Source organism: Trematomus bernacchii, unplaced genomic scaffold, assembly GCF_902827165.1.
Source record: "Trematomus bernacchii unplaced genomic scaffold, fTreBer1.1, whole genome shotgun sequence".
NCBI classification, from domain to species: Eukaryota; Metazoa; Chordata; class Actinopteri; order Perciformes; family Nototheniidae; genus Trematomus; species Trematomus bernacchii.
The window spans coordinates 9,142,749-9,162,419 of NW_022987851.1; the positions used below are offsets into that span (position 1 = coordinate 9,142,749).

The 19,671-nt window shown below is 44.6% G+C and overlaps 2 protein-coding genes across 2 annotated transcripts; one reads left to right on the forward strand and one right to left on the reverse strand.

Moving 5' to 3' along the window:
• Nucleotides 1-202: 202 nt before the first annotated feature.
• proca1 (protein interacting with cyclin A1) lies at nucleotides 203-4,170 on the reverse strand. Its single transcript, XM_034113283.1, has 4 exons — nucleotides 3,635-4,170; nucleotides 3,415-3,547; nucleotides 2,141-2,275; nucleotides 203-2,025 (listed from the first exon to the last, which is right to left on the reverse strand). Exons 1-4 carry the CDS (start codon nucleotides 4,152-4,154, stop codon nucleotides 396-398), a joined length of 2,418 nt encoding a protein of 805 aa, XP_033969174.1. The 5' UTR covers nucleotides 4,155-4,170; the 3' UTR covers nucleotides 203-395.
• Nucleotides 4,171-8,189: 4,019 nt separating this feature from the next.
• Nucleotides 8,190-19,026, forward strand: zgc:174895 (uncharacterized protein LOC100126024 homolog). Its single transcript, XM_034113231.1, is given in 5 exon segments — nucleotides 8,190-8,312; nucleotides 18,535-18,628; nucleotides 18,874-18,935; nucleotides 18,938-18,980; nucleotides 18,983-19,026. Coding segments are annotated over 5 exon segments (366 nt in total).
• Nucleotides 19,027-19,671: the final 645 nt, after the last annotated feature.

Consider the following 19,671-nt stretch of genomic DNA (forward strand, 5'->3'; position numbering starts at 1 on the left):
AATCATCTCAGATAGAAAACATAATATGCATGTTTCCCACTATATATCTTTTCACTAAATTGAAATGTCACCGTCAAATACATTCACATAATCATCCATCCATCCATCTTCTACCGCTTATCCGATGTCTGGTCGTGGTGGTAGCAGTACCAGTAGAGGAAGCCACATAATAATTTGAAAACTTTATTATAGATGTGCAGAAAACAATATTACAAAACGTGATTTCCACATAATTGAATATGATTGCTGTAAATTAATGTTAATTAAATGCTGAACATGAAAAACAATTATACTGGAAAGATATTGATAAAGTATAAAACTCAGTTGTATCTGATCGACAGGAGCTAGCCTAGCCAGCTAAGATTTTCTTGGCCTATACTGTTGCGCCACATGGCTCATTGTTGTCTAAGGGATATTGCTGCTTTCCTCCTCTTCTTCAGGGTGAATTGTGCTTTTGCTCTCTCAATTGATAACTGAATTGGACTCATGACTGGAGTCCCTGAGATGGTCACGTGGCGTTTTTCAGATCTCAATAGGTTAAGCTCTTCGGTGGTGGCGACTTTTGATTGTGTGGTTGTAAAAGTCAGTGATGTTTGTTCAGTTTGGTTTGGGATAGAAACTCCATCATCAAAAGCAGCAGCTACTACTTTCTTTCGTGGTTTTCTCTGCTGCCTGATTCTCTGCCGGTGTCTGTTTGTAATGATAGAAGGGGCTGCTGTGATAATTGTGAAAAGCCGCCATTCACTCTGAGTTTCTGTGTGTTCTGCAGGCCTGTTAATTGCAGCAGTAGTTAGAGGGATGGCCGGTGCAGGTGGACTTTCACTTGAAAAAAATGGTGAAACAGTTTTCCTTCTTCTACTTCTCAGTCCTTTTGACTTCTGCCTTTTCAATACAGTAAAGGAGGATTTCAGAGCCGTAACTTGGACGATCGTCTTCCCTCCATAAACATCAATTGTCTGTGAAACCTGCCACTCTGTGGTGGGCAACGACGGTACCGTGGGAGCCCCGGTGAAAGGGATTACTTTCAGATTGTCCGTGGAGGAATTTTCATAGCCAGCGTCCACAAAGGGAGAAGCTAAGCTGACTTTCCTCCTTTTTTTCCTCCCCTCTCTGTCTCTTCTCTCCTTTGACCTGTTTCTTTTGACTTTGGGAATTTCAATGGGGGTACTGGTAGTGCTGACAACAAAGCTTTGTTGCTTTGGCTGTTCTGTCGGGGTTATGGTAATGATGGTGGGGATAGAAATGGTGACTGATAAGTTATCTGCTGTGTTCGCTACGAGCTCTTCAAAGGAAGGAAGAGTCTTTTTCTTGTTCTTCTTTCTCCTCCCTTTTCTGGGCCTTCTGGTTACTTCATGTGGAATAGCAGTGGTGGGTGTGGAAAGAGTATTTTCTTCTATGGACTCTGCTGGTTTCTTCTGGACCGGCGTAGGGGGCGTAATGGAAACTGTCTGCTTCTCCATTGCTGGCTCATCTTTCATGACTTCATTATAGGGCTCTTCTTTTCCTCCGAGCTTATATTCACTGTCACTGAGTCTGTTTCCAATTGACGGCTGCTGTTTGTGCGACTCACTAAGGAAGTTACTTAGAGCGATTACTTCTTCTGCTTTGCAACCAGAGGGAGAAACGGCAGCTCCTTCCTCTGCTTTCTGCTTTCTCTTCCTCCCCTTTCCTTTTCGCTTTTTGTTGGTTTTCTTCTTCTTCCCTATTTTCTTCCTCTTCTTCTTCTTCTCTGAGTTTTGAGTCTCGTCTTTATCTGGGTCGGTGGAGCTTTGAGAGGTGGAGACTGTAGCGAGGACCTTGATGAAGTCCTCAGCGGCGGTGACAACATTTGTAAGTGAAGGCTCTTCTGGACCTGAAATTGTAGACTGTGTTGTACTCTCCGGTTTCTCTTCTTCATCACTTTCCTTGGACTCTTTCTTCTTGGAAGGAGCGACCGTCAGCTTATCTATGACATCAATGCCGCCAAAGTCATATGGGACCGCCTCTTGCAGCACAGCAATCGGAAGCTTCTTGTAAAGTTTACACCTAAAGAAAGCAAACGAAAGGGAGGTTTGTATGTATGGTGATTTCAGAAAATAATACAGCTCAGTATGTTGCAAATCTACTTAAAAGTTTAACACCAGGGTGCAGTGATACTTACATGCCATACCAGTGTCGCTCTGCACACTGTTCCTCATAGGCCAACTCAAAGCAAGGCACACCAATGACGTTGAAGAACGCCTGGCCAACCACCCTGGAAGATGTGTCGTTGACGTTCCTCAGGCAAGCTTTTAACCTGAAAGGACAACAAGAATGCAGTCTCATATCTAGTTTTCCCTTTCAGGAGATGGCAGTGCAATATGAGAAATTGAGTAACTACAATAAAATGTAAGCATGAGTTTGATTCAGAGCTGCAATTCCACCCCTGGAGATTCTCCTGGGATACAATACATTTGATATACGTCTACTACCAAGTTGTTTCAAATGTTATTTAAAGGTGGGGTAGGTAAGTTTGAGAAACCGGCTCGAGATACACTTTTTGTTATATTCCATGGAATGCTCTTAACATCCCGATAGCAATGAATATCTTAAATGCTTTGACAAAAATCCATAAAAAAATGTCATCTGTGGAAGCCGTAGTACTGTAAAAAGCACGACCAATCATTTTAGCTGGCCCGGCTAAAATAACTGGATGGCCTACCTGCCTGTCAGCCTTCCATCTGTGCACAAACTTATCTCGTGCCCTCATTGGTCATGTGCGCGTTCGTGTGTGTTGGAGGAGGGGCTCTGTAAGGAAGTGGGAGATTTTTTCCGGCTGTGTATTTTCAAATTCTAGCACACTCAAGCTGGTTTCTCCAAAATTACCTACCCCACCTTTAAAATGTGTGTATGGATTTAACCAATGAACATGTTTTTAGGTGGCAAATCAGGCATTCTTATCAGATGTTCATTGCACCATTGTCCTTTGTTCTAACCAATTGCCACACTTTCCTAACTTCTTAAGATTTGTTTTTCAAAAATGAAGTTTCCTGCCAATGAAACCTTGGCAAAGAACTGTTACATTAAAATCTCTATTAGATAACTCATAGATCATCATTTCTTGGAATTGTTTAATGGTGAGTAAAATTTGGCTACTAACTTTGTCAAAATTATGAAAAAATTGCAACTTGTAACAGCTTATATGAATTGACTATTTCAGCCTGAAGTTCGCTGTGTTCATTCTCACAAGTTTTGAAAAATTTTCTTGAAACCTTTTATGCTGATTTTTTAAAAGTCCTGATGCAATACTTTTATGAAAATTATTTTCCAAATGCTTTCATACTTTGTATAGATGGACAACATTTTGCCTAAACACATAATCGTCAAACTTTGAATTGAGATGAACGCAAGAAGACATTTAAACACATAAAGGTGAAAGCTATATATTTTACTCACGCATTATCACAGTCACAATGACAGATGGAGTGCCACTTGAAGTTAGTGTGCCCATAGTTGGCGGAGAAGGAGTGGATCACGTGAGGGCAGTGGTCATGGATACGGCAGCAGCTGTCAGTCTCTGCAAAATCTCCTGCAACAAGGAGGTCAGAATTATTGTAATTATTACACACTCATATTAAGTTGATTAACTCAAAGATATTGATAGCATATAACCCACCGAGCTGGTCATAATTATCAGCCATATTTCCAGCTCCACACCACAGGGTCCCAGGATAGGTGAAGCCTCTCTTAGACCTTTTTAAAACCTGGTCCTGCAGAGCAGAGTCATCACCCCTCTCCCTGCCGCTGCGCTTCGACCTCTCCTTAAACTCCCGGCACATAAGTTTGGCTTCATTCATGCGCGCAAAACGCGTCTCCAGCTGCTGTCCGGCTCTCTGCTCTTTCTGTCCCAACCTGCACTCATGCATGAACGACTTCACCTGCATCTGGTTCACAGTGACGGAGCAGTTCACAAGTTTCCCGGCGGGGCTGACGAAGGAGCGCACGACCTCGGCTCCGTCTGACACCTGGTACAGGAAGTTCTCCCTCACGGTTGACATTTTTGCGCAGAAGGTGCCGTTGAGCATGGAGAACATTTCTTTGCTCTCCCTTTCTGCGTCCAAAGCGCGGCTCAGGAAGTCGCCCTTGACGAAGTTTCTGTCCAGATAAGACAGAAAGACAAAGAAGACCGACCACATAATGAGGCGAGCGGCACTTTCAGCACCACGCGTAACGGAGACAGCTCCTCGCGGTTTTTCGGCACTCTCGAGCAGCCCTCCCACTTTTAAGGCGAAGCTAAAGTGGTGTGATTATGAATACGATAAATTACAACGCTGGGAGGAGTCAACCGAATTAACCTCTTTCGAGCCTGTGGTAGAATATATGTATCTATTACACAGTCGCAGAGCGTGGACCAGTGTGTTAAACTACTGAATGAAAACGTGCAGAAGAAGAGAGGGTTAATTTGTGAACCTCAAGCACCTTTCACTACACTGAGCGACGACCGCAAGTTACCTCCCAACCCCCCTCAGCCCAACCCCCCAGAAAGTGGAGATTTACTTTGCATGGAGGAGGGTTCTAGTTTGCCCCCTTTCCATGGTAACAGGCATGGGGTGATTGTGCCAACCCAGGATACTGGACATCTTTCAAATGCCTGAAAACAGGCAGTGAATTGGTGATGACCTAAATCACAATGTGTGGACAGAACTCTTCATTGTGGAATGTGGAGAAAGGTTGGGGCTCTCGCACGCAATCCACCACACTGACTGAAGGGCCTCAGTAGCCCACAACCACAAGAGTCACTGCTGATGGTTGGACTAAACAAAACTCGTTAAATTAATGCAGGCATGATTTAACTGTGTGATGTATCTATCAGCAGAATGAGTCAAAACGTAGTGCTTCATGGTCTCTTGGTGCTTTTTTAACCCTATTATTTATTTGATTATTTGATTTCATCACATTGAAATGAGATAATCCCGTATTTTTTCCATTAAAGTCTTGCTTCTCGGTCTCTCTTTAATAACATTGTTAAAAACAATATTTCAAATGAGCTTATTTCTAAAGAAGAACAGTTATTGATATTAAACAAACGCATTAACCTTTATTATACTGCCTAAATCGACTGTAGTTTATCTACAACCTAAGGTATTTAGTTGTTCATCTGCAGCTGGTCATATCTGATGCTGAATTCAAGAGAACCGATTTTGTTTGCTGTTTTAACATGTATATGCAGCTTTCCAGATCTGGCCCATTTTATTTGAAGACATTATGTGCCTGATAAAAGCATTCATTTATTTAATCATTAATAATAATAATAATAATAATAACTTGAATTGATATAGCGCCTTTCATAACCTCAAGGTCGCTTTACAAAGAAACATACAAGGACAAGACATAAAACATAAAAAACATAAACATAAAACAGGGGGCAGAAATGTAAGTGTAAGTGGGGGGGGGGGGGGGTGAGTTATTGTTGGAAGGCGATGTTTAATGTATGACTTGTGCATTTTTGGTACAGTTTATTTAATCATAGAAACATGTTCATTTATGAATGGTTTTGACTCTCATATTTGACTAACATAAGAGTTATTTTGGACAAATTATGCATAACACTTGTGAGTAAAGAAAATGATGCACACAGCAAATTCCTCTGCTTCTGGGAACAAGTGACTGTTCCCAAACGAGTAAAAGAAAGAAAAGGCTCTTGTCAGGTTGGGTTTCTAATCAGCCCAGTGTTGTGTCACATGGCTGGTCTTACAAGGAGCTCTAGAGGCGGAGACACAGCCTACTCAAGGCAGTGAAATCGGATTGTTGGAAGGCGGAGAGAAATGATGTAAAATCACCAGAGGCAACATTCGACCAAATCTTGAAGGAAAAAAAAAGCTTTCTCATGAAAGTGGTCACTGCAGGAGGGATTTAGGGCAAGAAAAATGAGGCTGTTAATCCTACTGGAAAAGATTTGGAGTTCGTGTTGAGCACGCAGTGAAACAGAAAGCTGACACTTGATAAAACATTCATTGTATTGATTAAGACACGCCAGCTGCAGAACAACGCCTACAACATGCTATAGTTTGGGCTCAGCACACCCCACTGATGGGAGAGAGAGTTTACTGGGGCAACAATATTCCTGCAAAGTTGAGATTGAATGTTACCTCGTGAATAAAAATGCTATATGTGTAGAGCTGTAAAATATAAAAGTAAATACATTTATTAAAATGTTTTAAATAATAGTACTTTAATGTAGTTTGCCCACCTGTTGGCAACAGCAACAGTGTGGATTATTGGCAGTTTACTGATTTAGAAATTAATATAATTCTGTATCAATGCATGCATTAAATAACTTCTTGGTTGCTATTGTTAGGCTGGGTATAATCATGTAAAACATGTGCTTTAATTTGCTCCAGAGCTTGCAATCTAAAGTTTCTTGAGTATTGGTAAACAGCATTAACCATGCCCAAAACTAATGTTCTACCCTGGTTCTACCTTTTGCCATGCTGCAATCTGATTGGCTGAGTTGGCCAAGTAGCCTACTGTTGGCAGCAACACTGGTGGTTACTGGGACTGGTGATTATCTCACACCAAATCATTTGAATGTCTGTTTTGGACAAATAACGTTAGCAGCTAGTTGGTGAACATTTACGAGCATTGAGCAACAACAACTGAGCTGAAAGAGAGTAAATATTGGACTTGCATTCACAAACATGACTCCAAATAAATATTAATATTGCAGGTTCCTCAAATCAACTTAAAAGTTTAAAGTAGACTGTGTGTTGTGTTTACAGATTATTTTTGCTGCCTCCAGCTGCATTGATTCATACAGCACCATCAGTCAGACATGTAATTATGTTAATATTTGATCAGATGTATTACCTTTACCTTATTACCTAGAAAGCATGTAAGCAGCCCAGTGTTACATCTACAGTAAGTTCATTTGGTTCACGATGAACCTTGGGAAAGTATTCACTGTTGACAGAAAGGTGAGGTTGAGTCTTTAGCTCAGCTTGAACTCTGTTGTACAAAACTGGGATGAAATTTCATATCAGTTTGTTTAATAATGGCAATAACCTTTCCAGTTTGAGACCAGGGTTATAAACTGTGATCCAGTGAGGTGATGGATTTTGTTGCTCGAGACTACGTTTATTTAGACACCGGCCCTCTGGTGAGTCTGGACACCTGATGCAGCTCTGAGCAACATTCAGAATAACAACGAGCCATTCATGAAGATGGAAATGACCATGTTCAGAGGGTCATTAATTGTTGATATCAAATTGTATTAAGTCATATTAGTTTGTGTTTGTTTTGGTGCCCCATATGGACTTTAAAAAAAAAAGTGACACATTCTACATTAATCACCTGAACATTTTTGATAGGAATCCAAATGTTTGGGAGGGGGTATTTTTATTTATAAAAGAACTGCCAACAAAAATAACCCGTTTGAAAAGCTTTTGTATTCAACAATGATGTACAGCAGGGGTCTCTGAAACCCCACAAAAGTAATTTTGCCATTCTGTGGCAGAACTTTAAAAAATGACATCAGTTCCTATTTGTAACCAGTTCTCACACAATTAAGAATATGAGCTGTAGCTGCTTCTAAATGTACAACACTCTGTAATACATATGCAACACTGACCCCTTTTGTAAGGTGCCTGTATTTTTTATATTACCTATACAGTAGCTTTGAATTATAGACACATTTATCTTATCAATTCACTGTAGTAGCAATAGTAAGAAGTATGCATTTGGTCAGATTATTAACACAAAAATGTGTTTTGATTTATCTCCAATTTACTAAAAATCTGTGTCAAAATTGTTAGATGCATGCCAACATGCACAGATGGCAAAAGTACACACATCCTTTAGAATAATAATAATTTGGGGAGCAGTCTAGATTGTAAAACAGATTGAGTTCCTATTTTAGTAAAGATGAATAACAAAAGTGAAATCAATGTGAAAAAAATATAGATTACTGTCAGACAGAAAATATACACTTAACCAGGACACACATATACAGTATCGAGCTAAGTTACAGCTATTTCCTTCGGCAATGGTTGACATCAAATCATTAGTTGTTACTTCAGGGCAAAAAGAGTAACCAAGTTCAACTTTGGCAGCCCTCTCCCACCCACCACTCACCCCACTGGAACCTGAGATGGGTCTCTCTCTCATTCACAGTCCACTTCATGCACCCCAGTTTCTCCCTCTCACAGCACAGGCCTGAAGTATTTATTCTTCCAATGGATGTGTTGGCTGCTCCTGCAGACAGACATAAAGGATGGTACCTTCCTCTGATGGCTCCCAACACAAAAGGACCAACGTTTTCCTGGCTGGACCCGTCCAGACTCTACTGTATCTCCCAGGTATGATGAAGGGATGATTTCTGGTGACTTGCCACTGTCTCCCGCTGGGTTTGAACACAGCAGAAACCCATTTAAAATAGGAAGATAAAATGAGGGGTTACGTATGGTAACCCTTGTTATTGAAGAAGAAGATTCAACTTATTGTCATTACGTAGTACAGGTACTATGTAACGAAACGGTTTCTCTGCATTTGACCCATCCTAGTGTTAGGAGCAGTGGGCTGCCATTATGTACGGCGCCCGGGGAGCATTGTAGGGAACGGTGCCTTGCTCATGGACACCTCGGTAGCACTTGGTCTTTCCGGGACTTGAACTGGTGACCTTCCAGTTGCCAAGCCAAGTCCCTATGGACTTCGCCACCACCGCCCTATATAAGCACAGGCGGAGCCCTCTACTGGACGCCTTGATCATATCATGCAAGCATTTATCTACTGAGACTTCTATAAACGTAGCCGGCCCCGGGGCGGGCCTACCTGAATGCGCGTGCATTTCACCGTATTAAAGGAGGCCTCGCCTCCTGACTGTCATCCTACACCTCTCTTCAGCAAGCGGCATAGGACCGACAGGGCCCCGAGTAGAGGGCTCCGCCTGTGCTTATATAACAAGGGTTACCATACGTAACCCCTCGTTATATCTCTCACAGCCCCGATGTATACACGCGCTGTCGTCCAACAACACCGTTCCACCCCACTGCCCCTGACCGGCTGGTTAGCAGCTGCTGCACCGCACCTGCTGCACCGCACCCTCCTTTACCTCGGTTGTGACCGTGGAGAAGTCTTGCCCCAGCAAGCACAGACGATGAGAAAGAGCCAGACATGTCCAAGAGATAAAACTTTATGAAGGGGCCTGGCGTTGACCAAGACGCCACCGTGCATATGTCCTCTACACTCACGCCGTTGAATAAGGCTGTTGACACAGCCACAGCCTGTGTAGAGTGTGCACGGACCCCTGCGGGGCAGGCTCTCCCCGCCTGTCCGTAGGCATGTGCAATGCACTCCCAGAGCCATCCTGCCAGGCGTTTCTTGGACAGAGCTTTCCCGGTCACCCCGCCCCCAAAGCACACAAACAGCTGTTCAGTGCGTCTAAAGGCAGCTGTGTGCTCCACATAACATGCTAGCGCATGCACCGGGCAGAGGAGGTGCAGTTTAGCTTCCCTGGCCCCACTATGGGGTGAAAGACTAAAGCCCCCTAACTGAATAGCCCTCGACCTGAACGCACTCCTTCGGCTCTTGGGCACAAAGGAGGGGTTCGGCCTGAGTGTCGCCCCGCTCTGGTCACCCCGGATCAACAAGCAACTTGGGTGCACCGATAGAGCGGTTAACTCGGACACTTTCTTGGCTGACGTTAAGGCAAGTAGCAATGCTGTCTTCCACGACAGTGCTTTCAGGGAGGAGAGCTCCAGTGGCTCAAATGGTTCTGTGACCAAAGCCTCGAGCACCAACGGCAGGTCCCACTGTGGGGCGGAGGCGTGCACTACTGGGCGCAGCCTCCTGACCCCCTGCAAAAACCGCAACATCAGTGGCTGACTAAAGGCTGACCTGCCGCCAAATCCCTCATGGCAGGATGAGATGGCTGCTGCATACACTTTCACTGTGGAATGAGCAAGCCCTCTGTCCACCAGTATCTGTAAGTAGGACAAAATAGAGCCCAACTCACAAGATAGGGGCTCTATTCTCCGCTCCTCACACCATCGCTGGAATCCCAGCCACTTTGGCCTGTAACAGGTTGTGGTGGATCCATCTCTAGCTGCCTGGATAGACTGAATAACACTGTCAGATAATCCACCCTGTCTCAGCCTGTCCCTCTCAGGAGCCAAGCCTGGAGAGGTTGGCCCAGAGTGGGTAACTCCCCGATTGCACCTGCCTCTTGAGACATCACCCCCCAGAACTGAGGAATCGCCCAGGGCTGGCCCACCTTCATCTGTGTCATCTCTGAGAACCACGGCGCCCCGACGCGATCCGGAGCCACTAGGATGACTGACAGACGTTCTCGCCTCACTCTCCCCAGCAGAGGGAGAATGAGACGCAGCGGTAGAAAGGCGTAGAGCAGCCTTCTTGGCCATGGCTCGTGTACGAACGCGTCCACCCCCAAGGGCGGATCGTCGCTCTGAGCCATGGAGAACCACAGAGCACAGTGGCTGTTGCGCTGGCTGGCGAACAGGTCCGCCTCTGCTCTCCCGAACTGGGCCCAGACCTGCTTCACCACCTCCGGGTGAAGCACCCACTCGCCTGGCAGGGGGCCGCCCCTCGACATGAGGTCGGCCCCCCTGTTCTCCAGTCCCGGGATGTGGAGGGCTCTCAGAGACAACACCACCTCTGAAGCCCATAACCACAGTTTCTCCGCTGTGGTCAACAAGGCGGCGGAGCGGACTACGCCCTGCCTGTTGATGTATGCCACTGTGGTGCTGTTGTCGCTCCTGACCATTACATGTCTCCCCTGAATTAAGGGTTTGAAATGCTGGAGGACTAACACTACTGCCCGTAGCTCTAGGAGGTTGCTGTGCCGTGTTACTGTTTTAGACCAGCGCCCACCTATAGCTGTTTTAGCAGATCCCTCCTCATCCTGTTATGGATGCGTCCGTGAACACTGTGATGTAGGAGGTCACCCGTCCCAGTGGAGACCCCCTCCGGAGGTGATCCGGGGACCCCAGAACCGGAGGTTGCCCTCCACTGAGGCGGGGATGGTCACCAGACGTCGTTTGTGCCTCTTGGGATCTAAACGCAGGCTGGAGAACCACCTCTGCAGGCGGCGCATATGCAGTAACCCGAGCGGGACCACAACGTGAGCAGCCGCCATGAGACCCAGAGTCTGCATGATAGTCAAAGCTGTCACTGTTGCCCCCTGTCGCAGTCTGCGAACTGCCCGAAGCAGGGACGCGCGTCTGCTCTCTGACAGGGTGGCGCGTAGCCCGCCTGCATCGAGCACCACTCCCAAATACAGCGCCTGTTGGTGAGGTATGGGGGTGCTCTTTTTCCAATTGATCGCAAAGCCCAACTTGGTTAGGTGTAGGATCAATTGGGCTGTGCAAAACATTTCCCATTCCCTGGACCTGGCCATGACTATGAGGTTGTCCAGATAAAAGAAAACTCTCATGCCATGGGCGCGCGGCGGCTGGAGCGCTGGGGCCACACATTTGCTGAACGCGCGTGGGGATAGGGAGTAGCCGAACGGTAATCTGTTGTACTCGTAGGCTATCTCCTGGAAGGCAAAACGCAGATACTTTCTGTGCTCTGGAGCAATTTCTGCATGAAAGTACGCGTCTTTCAGGTCGATGGTGGTGAACCAATCGCCCGGCTGCACTAGCCCCAGTAACTGTTTTATAGTTAACATGCGGAATTTTCTGCAGGAAATGTGCCGATTCAGGCTGCGGAGATCTAGAATAGGTCTGAATTCCCCTGTCTTCTTGGGAACCAGGAAGTACATGGAATAAAGACCCCTTTCTCTGTGCTGATGGTGCACGACAGACACCGCCTGTGTCAGCGTCCTGTCCATCCCCTTTGTTAACACACAACTGAGTTTCCATTCCCCATAACATTGTGTTAGGGGACAAGCCGTCAGCTGCGGGGCCCCAGCTATAAAGCTGTCGTAAAAAATGTTTGACCTTTGCATCACACAGGGAGGAGGCGGGATTCGCCCTTGCGTCCCGGGTGGAGAGATTCTCTCCCTCCGCCGAGACGCTTCCTCCCCCCGCCAGTCAGCTCCGCGATGACGGAGCACCCCACCCTGCCGCTCTCTGCTGCTGCGGAGCCTGCCGCCGGATGCACCGGGCCGTAAAACCCCTGTCGAAGGCGGCTTACTGGCCTCGGTGGCAGCGGTGGGGGGAGCGGTAGGCCCACACGCTCCGCCGCCATGGTCATCACCACCAGGAAGTCCAGACGCGCAGACCTGTGTGCTGGACCCTCCTGGCCGCCGGACCCGAAAGTACCAGACAACAAGGCGTCCTTGTAGGTGCCATAATGCTACTTAGCCCAAGTTCATTATTTGTATTATTATTTGTTTACGTCACTTTTATTTGTTTGTTGAGCACTTCCGGTAATTGTCACATGGGTGTGGTTTGTCTATTTAAGTCACCTGTTTCATGTCAAGTGCGGATGACAGAGGGTGAGCTTGTGCTGTCATTTTTTCTGTTGACCGTTTTGTCCATGTTATGATTTTGTTTATTAAATATCCCAAAAACTATCTTGCTTCACTATGGACTTTCTCTTCGAAAACGCGTCATAGTTTATAGCCAAGTTTAGCCTCTCGGCGACTCAAACGCAACTGGGGATTGAGCCGCCACATTAAGTCAACAGAAAAAACGGTGATTCGCATCAGAGACTGAACTGGACGGACCGGCCGGCTTCCTAAGCTTACGGATCGCTTGGACGCTTCGGATAACGGACTTAACATTCTGTACCTTTGGAACCTTCGGACCGTTTTTCCCTAATCGATATGGATTGGAGTAGCCACGAGGACTCACTGATGGACACTCATTGACTGCAGCGCACAACAAGCTGAAAGCGGTAGGCACGATTATATCCTTTCTTGTGTATTTTTGCTGGACACAGTTTGGGAAGCGTGACCGTTTGTCCATTGGGGACTTTGGCTTTTGTTGTGCGCTTGTTATGCCGTGAGCGGCGGAAGTTTTCGAATTGTTTGTTTTGCTGTGGCGGGTGGGCCCCGCTGGTTTAAGTTTCATACCAGTGAACACTGTCGTGTTACTTTAAATGCTAAGGCACCACACATATTGCATCAAATATGAGTGACACAAACGATGGAATGGAAAAAAGGACTGTCAAGCTTACTAGTAAAGCCTTGGCTTGCAAAATCGAACAACTGCAAAAAGAATGTCAGTCAAACGTGCAGAAGATTAAAGGACGCACACAGGAAATCAAACATCTAATGAAAAATGATGAAAATGCAAAGGATGTTAAACTCAAACTGGACAAATTAATTCATCAATATGAAAATGCAAAAACAGCACATGAATCAGTTATTATGTTGCTTTCCGAAGACGACCTGGAAATACAAAATAACTGTTTTCAACAAATAACATAACAATGATGTTATGGAGGATGTACAACAATGGCTCTTGGAAACTGGGAGGAGGCCCTTTCTGCAAACAGGTCATGTGACTGCCAATGAACCAATCGCTGCAAACACAGATATTCCTCTCATTCTACAAGTCGAGGCACCTGCCAATGTAAAGGAGCAATTTGAACACACTGAGGCTCAGCAGGACGTTCTCTTTCCCCCGTCAAACATGAAGGCTACATCATGCACACAAGATGATATACAACCTGGTGACAGCATATCAAACATTGGTAGCACAAAAAGCAGGCAAAGCTCAAGATCAAGAGTTTCCAGCACCGCATCTGCACACATAAAAGCTGAGGCCGAAGTGGCAGTCATGAAAAACTCCTAAAGGACAAACATGTCCTGGAAGCACAGGAGCAGGAATTGAGGAGGAAAAAGCAGGAATTGAGGAGAAAAAGGAGCAAATGGAATTAGAAGGAAACATTGCTGCCACCATTGCAAAAATGAAAGTGTTAGCAGCCCCCAGGGGATCAGCTAATTGTTCTATATCATCCAATGGCATGCAGTCATATTTTGAAACAGGACAAAGGGAAATACAGTTTGTAACATTAAAACAACCAATCATAACCACCACAGACAGAGCTGTCACTAACATTGATACAGCTCCCCTAACACCCAATTCAGGCATCAGGAATCTAGATGAACATCTACGTGTAACATCTCCAGATCCAGTAACTGCCACAAGCAACAGTGACAAGTGCAATATATTTTCAGTCATGGAAAAACAAAATGAAATAACCGCTTTATTAATCCAGCAACAGTGTCTATCATCCATGCCCAAGAAAGACATTCCAGTGTTTAATGGTGACCCACTTCAGTACCAAACATTTGTGAGATCTTTCGAATTCAATATTGAAAGCAAAAACAATAACCCCAGAGACTGCCTCTACTACCTGGAGCAGGACTGCCCAGAGACCTTGTACGGAGTTGCCAACATATGGCCTCAGACAGTGGATTCAGCAAGGCCAAATGGTTACTACAACAGAACTTTGGCAATGAACATAAAATTGCTACAGCATACATGGAAAGAGCTCTTTCATGGCCATTAATAAGGGCTGAGGACACAAGGGCTCTACAGGCATACACGGTCTACCTTCGAGGATGTTGCAATGCGATGGAAGATGTCAACTACATGTTTGAGCTCAACATTCCAGCAAACATGCTAGCCATTTTAAAGAAACTTCCATATAGGCTGAGGGATTTATGGAGAACTGTAGCATGTGACATCCAGGAAAAACACCACCAAAGAGCTGCCTTCAAGGATATTGTGGAATTCCTTGAAAGGCAAGTAAAAATTGCTACAGATCCCATATTTGGGGACATTAAAGACCCCCCTCCCGTAAGCAAAGACATAAGAAGGCCACAGCCTCATCCAAGTGGAAGCATCTTTGCAACCAACGTGAAGGTTACAGAAAATAAATATGACAGAAGCACTGTAGAAAACTGCTTGTATTGTAGATGTGAACATGCTCTGGAGATGTGTCCACAGTTAGGAAGGAGGACACATCATGAAAAAATCACATTTCTTAAAGAAAATGGTCTTTGTTTTGGCTGCCTGTGTAAAGGACACATAAGTAGAGACTGCAGGAAACGAATGAGGTGCAACATATGCAATCTAAATCATCACAGAATGTTGCACATCTACCAACAAAGGAAGGAAATGGAAAACGAGCAGGAGGAAATGGAAGAAGCATCGGCAAATACTGCTGAAGCCTCAATTCAGACAGGTGGCCTTACTGGGGCCGGTGAAGATGGTTGCAAACTCTCCATAGTACCAGTCCAAGTTAAAGCCCAAAAGGGGAACACAACAGTGCATACCTATGCATTTCTTGACCCAGGCAGCACTGCTTCGTTTTGCACATTAGGCCTTATGAACAAACTTAACCTCCAAGGAAGAAGGTCAAACATTCTGCTGAGAACTATGGGTCAAAGGAAGGTCGTTAAAACCAGCATTGTGTCAGGCCTAGAGGTTGCTGGACTGCATAACAGCAACTTTTGTGATCTCCCCGGCATATACACTCAGAAGACTATGCCCGTGCACAAAGGAAACATTCCACGTCAAACCGACATCAATCAATGGTTGCATTTGAGGGATGTTTGTCTACCTGAAATTGACGCTGAAATTGAGTTGCTGATTGGTTCAGATGTTCCAAAAGCCCTTGAACCAATTGATGTAATCAGGAGTGTGGGGGATGGACCTTATGCCGTAAAAACCATGCTCGGATGGACAGTTAGTGGACCATTAGGAGTAGGGATGTCCCGATCACCTTTTTTTGCTCCCGATCCGATTCCGATCATTTGATTTTGACAATCTGCCGATACCGATTTTTTCCGATCTTTATGCAATGCATTAAGAGAAAAAAAAGGTAACAGATAACGGCTGGTCATCCAACGCGATGAATTCAGCTATCTTGGCTGTTATTTTTTTGGCCTTTTCACTGTTCTGGGGCAGTTTCTCTTTCCTTTTAAAAGTCTCTGAAAGTGTCGGTTGTTTCAGTGCCATTACCGGAGTGGCCGCTGTGTACTCGTCGTGTTGTTGTTGGTGTTTGTTTCTCAGGTGGCGTATTAGATTGGTCGTGTTGAACGTAGCTCTGTTCTTTCCACCACGCGGAACCTCCGCCTTGCAAACATCGCATCTGGCTGTTACACTGCCTTCGCTTTCAATTTTATAATACTTCCAAACTCCTGACATTTTCTCTGTCCCGACTCCCGAGTCACCAGCTGAACGTAGCCTCTTGTTAGCTTACTGCTACTATTAGACACTGCGCCCACTCTGTTGCCAGATTTGAGAGAAATAAGCAACCAGGTCTATGAAAACAAGCCCAAAAGAAGCAACACATACATGATGTTGTGTAATTTTAAACTAAAACTAAGGCCTCAGGATGACTTTAAGACGTGAACATGGTCATTTTTGTTTTGTAACCTTAAATAAAATTATAAAAATATTTTATAAAAAAAAAAAAAAAAAATTCCCGATCCCCGATTTTCTTCTCCCGATTCCGATCTTTTGAAAATCACGTGATCGGCTCCGATCCCCGATCACGTGATCGGATCGGGACATCTCTAATTAGGAGGATGTCCTGATGATACTCGGGACAAAACTTCATTAAGTGTAAACATGGCCGAAGCGCTGGTCTTATCTGCTTTCAGCGGAGAGGAGATGGACACTGAAAAGGCAGAAAAGAAGGGTGATAGGAAAGAGAAAGGGGCCCAAAAGAGCAAGAGAATTATCCGTACTCCCATTGACAGTGAAGACAGTGAGCCTGAGCAAGAGAAAGGTGGAGAAATAGAGGAGGAACAAAAGAATGAGGTGAGGAAGGAAGCTAAATTGATGAAGGAACATAAGAAGAGAAGGAAGAGGGAAGCTAAAGAGAGAGGGCAGCTTGAAAAACAAATTGCCAGTCAACAGCTGAAGGTACACGGATTAATGAGCCAAATGTCAAACCTGAAATGTGAACTTTCACAAGAAGAAGAAGCGTATAAGGCTCTTGAAATCCAGATGAACAATCAAAAAGCACCAGGAATGGAAGCAGAAAAACATGTTATCAAAGAGGAACTACAAGATATTAAATTGCAAGCGAAACCAACGAGGAAGAAGAATAAGACAGGTTTACACTTCCGGCTGCCATCTTAGTTTGGAACAAGTCAAATTGAGAGACGTTTGAAACTCCTCCTTTTCTCTTTTTTCCAGCTTAATGAAATGTTGGTGTGAATATGGAAATAGTGTCAACATATAGAAGCCAACGATTAAAGAGTCTAAAAAGCCACAGAGGAAAAGAGGATTGAGATCCCTCGGATGGAGAACATGGTGGCAAACAAGAAGAAAAGAGACTCGTACGTATGCTTCGGATCAAGACCAAGACTGGTTTCTTGAGCAGACCAATTAACGAAGTTAGCCTTCTTCAGGAGGCAGAGGACTTTTTCCAAGTCTAAACGGACTATTTTTTGTCTTTTTTATTTTATTTTTTGTCTCCTGCCCCCTGCCCCCTGCACACACACAAACCACACTAAGCATTTTTTACTGATACTGATTAGTGAGTAAAGATCACTTTTCCAAAAAGACTGCAATATATGAACTCTGAACAAAAAGAATTCAAGAAAGAGATCTGGACGTTTATTGTGTGTATTGTCATTTATTATAGTGTAATTATAATTTTGTGAAATGATAATTAGGGGCCGGTATTGTAGGTGCCATAATGCTACTTAGCCCAAGTTCATTATTTGTATTATTATTTGTTTAAGTCACTTTTATTTGTTTGTTGAGCACTTCCGGTAATTGTCACATGGGTGTGGTTTGTCTATTTAAGTCACCTGTTTCATGTCGAGTGCGGATGACAGAGGGTGAGCTTGTGCTGTCATTTTATCTGTTGACCGTTTTGTCCATGTTATGATTTTGTTTATTAAATATCCCAAAAACTATCTTGCTTCACTATGGACTTTCTCTTCGAAAACGCGTCACAGTTTATAGCCAAGTTTAGCCTCTCGGCGACTCAAACGCAACTGGGGATTGAGCCGCCACAGTCCTCGTTGTCTTCCTCCTCCATGAACGTGGCCACCCGGCCTCTCGGGATGGCGAACACGAATGGCACCTCGTCATCCGGTTCACCCATCTCCACCACCTCAAGGTCCTGATCCTCCGCCTCCTCCGGCGGGCTGAACTTCACCCGGAAATGATCCCCACGATGTCGGCTTACCCGAGGGATCATCCGGCAGGCGTTGCAGGCCGGCGACTGGCTTAGGCCGTCCTCGGCGTGGTCCGGCCCCAGGCATTGCAAGCACAGGCGGTGCGGATCAGCCCCCGCGATTAGGCCAGGGCATGTCAGACAGGTCCGGTGTTCGAGGAGTGGTGAGTCCATGCTTTTCTTCTTTTTCCTTTCTCATTTACTGCTCAGGTTGTTTAATCCTGCTCGCTGAAGAGAAAAGGATGACAGTCAGGAGGCGAGGCCTCCTTTTATACGGTGAGATGCGCGCGCATTCAGGTAGGCCCGCCCCGGGGCCAGCTACGTTTATAGAAGTCTCAGTGGATGAATGCTTGCATGATATGATCAAGGGGTAGTACCCATAGAGTCCAGTAGAGGGCGGAGCCTGTGAGAGATATAACAATTGTTTTGCATTGTGTGCATTTACTGTCCTTGCTCTGCATTCAGGCTCTAGCAAACTGACTCAAAGACCTTCTCAGTCCATTCCACGGCGACACCATTGACCTGGTTGCTGGGATAGATGCAATGGGATTCATTCTTGGTAGGAAAACACTCCAATTCATTTTAAGAAGGATATAAGGCTAGATTAAAGGCAATCACACGTGTTACCTCATCTCTGATTTCAGATACTAACATGTAGATACTTTGACTTTAAATGGCACATAGCACAAGGCATGACAATATGTGAAAGCACTCTTCCTCCAATTCACACTGAGGGTTAGCAACATGGTGATACATTCTGAGATATAATTCTATCAGTGTGGATGAATGTTTTTGTTTTTTCAGGTGCTTCTGTTGCCACCGCCCTTGGAAAAGGTTTTCTGGCTTTCCGCAAAGCCGGACACCTGTGTGTGTGGCAACCCAAAACCAGACATACACTGACGACACAGGCAAAGAAAGACTTTGGAAGTAAGATTGGATGTGCTAAAACCAGGTTAATCTTCCTCTGCTTTTTACCCTTTAATCATATCAGTTATTTCTCTTGAGGAGATTAATGTTTTCCCAGCTGCCATGTTTGGAAATCCCCGGGGTTGTGAGAGCTTCAGCAAAAAAAAAGCCACACAACTGTTTGTGAGTGTTGGCAAGGATATTTATCAGTTTATGCTATTTGCTATTTGTAAATAATCGTTTTTATAATTGGATAATTTCCATTTAAAATACAATATACTGGTTAAATAATTACTTTGTCCTGAAATACTTTTTTAGGTGATGTGAGTGTAAGAAGAGCTTCAATGCACCACTGTATTTGTGAAATAAATTACAGAATTCGAACCAAAAAATTTGAAGATTAGTTTTACCAGATTATAACATATATATATTGTGTAAAAAACAAAACAGATCAAATGAGCAATTCATTTTAACATATGACAAGTATGAAATCCTTACATCTGCCACAACCAAATAAAAAAAACTGGCATTGCTTTAAAATTACTAAATTGCATCCTTGTGAAAATAGTTATCGATTATGTTGACCGACTTATCGATTCATAGAGTAATGTTCTTAAACAAACATGACACCAGACATGACCCAGATGATATTGTCCTTTTATTCCCTGAGACACGGCACCCTCTAGTGGTAATGTT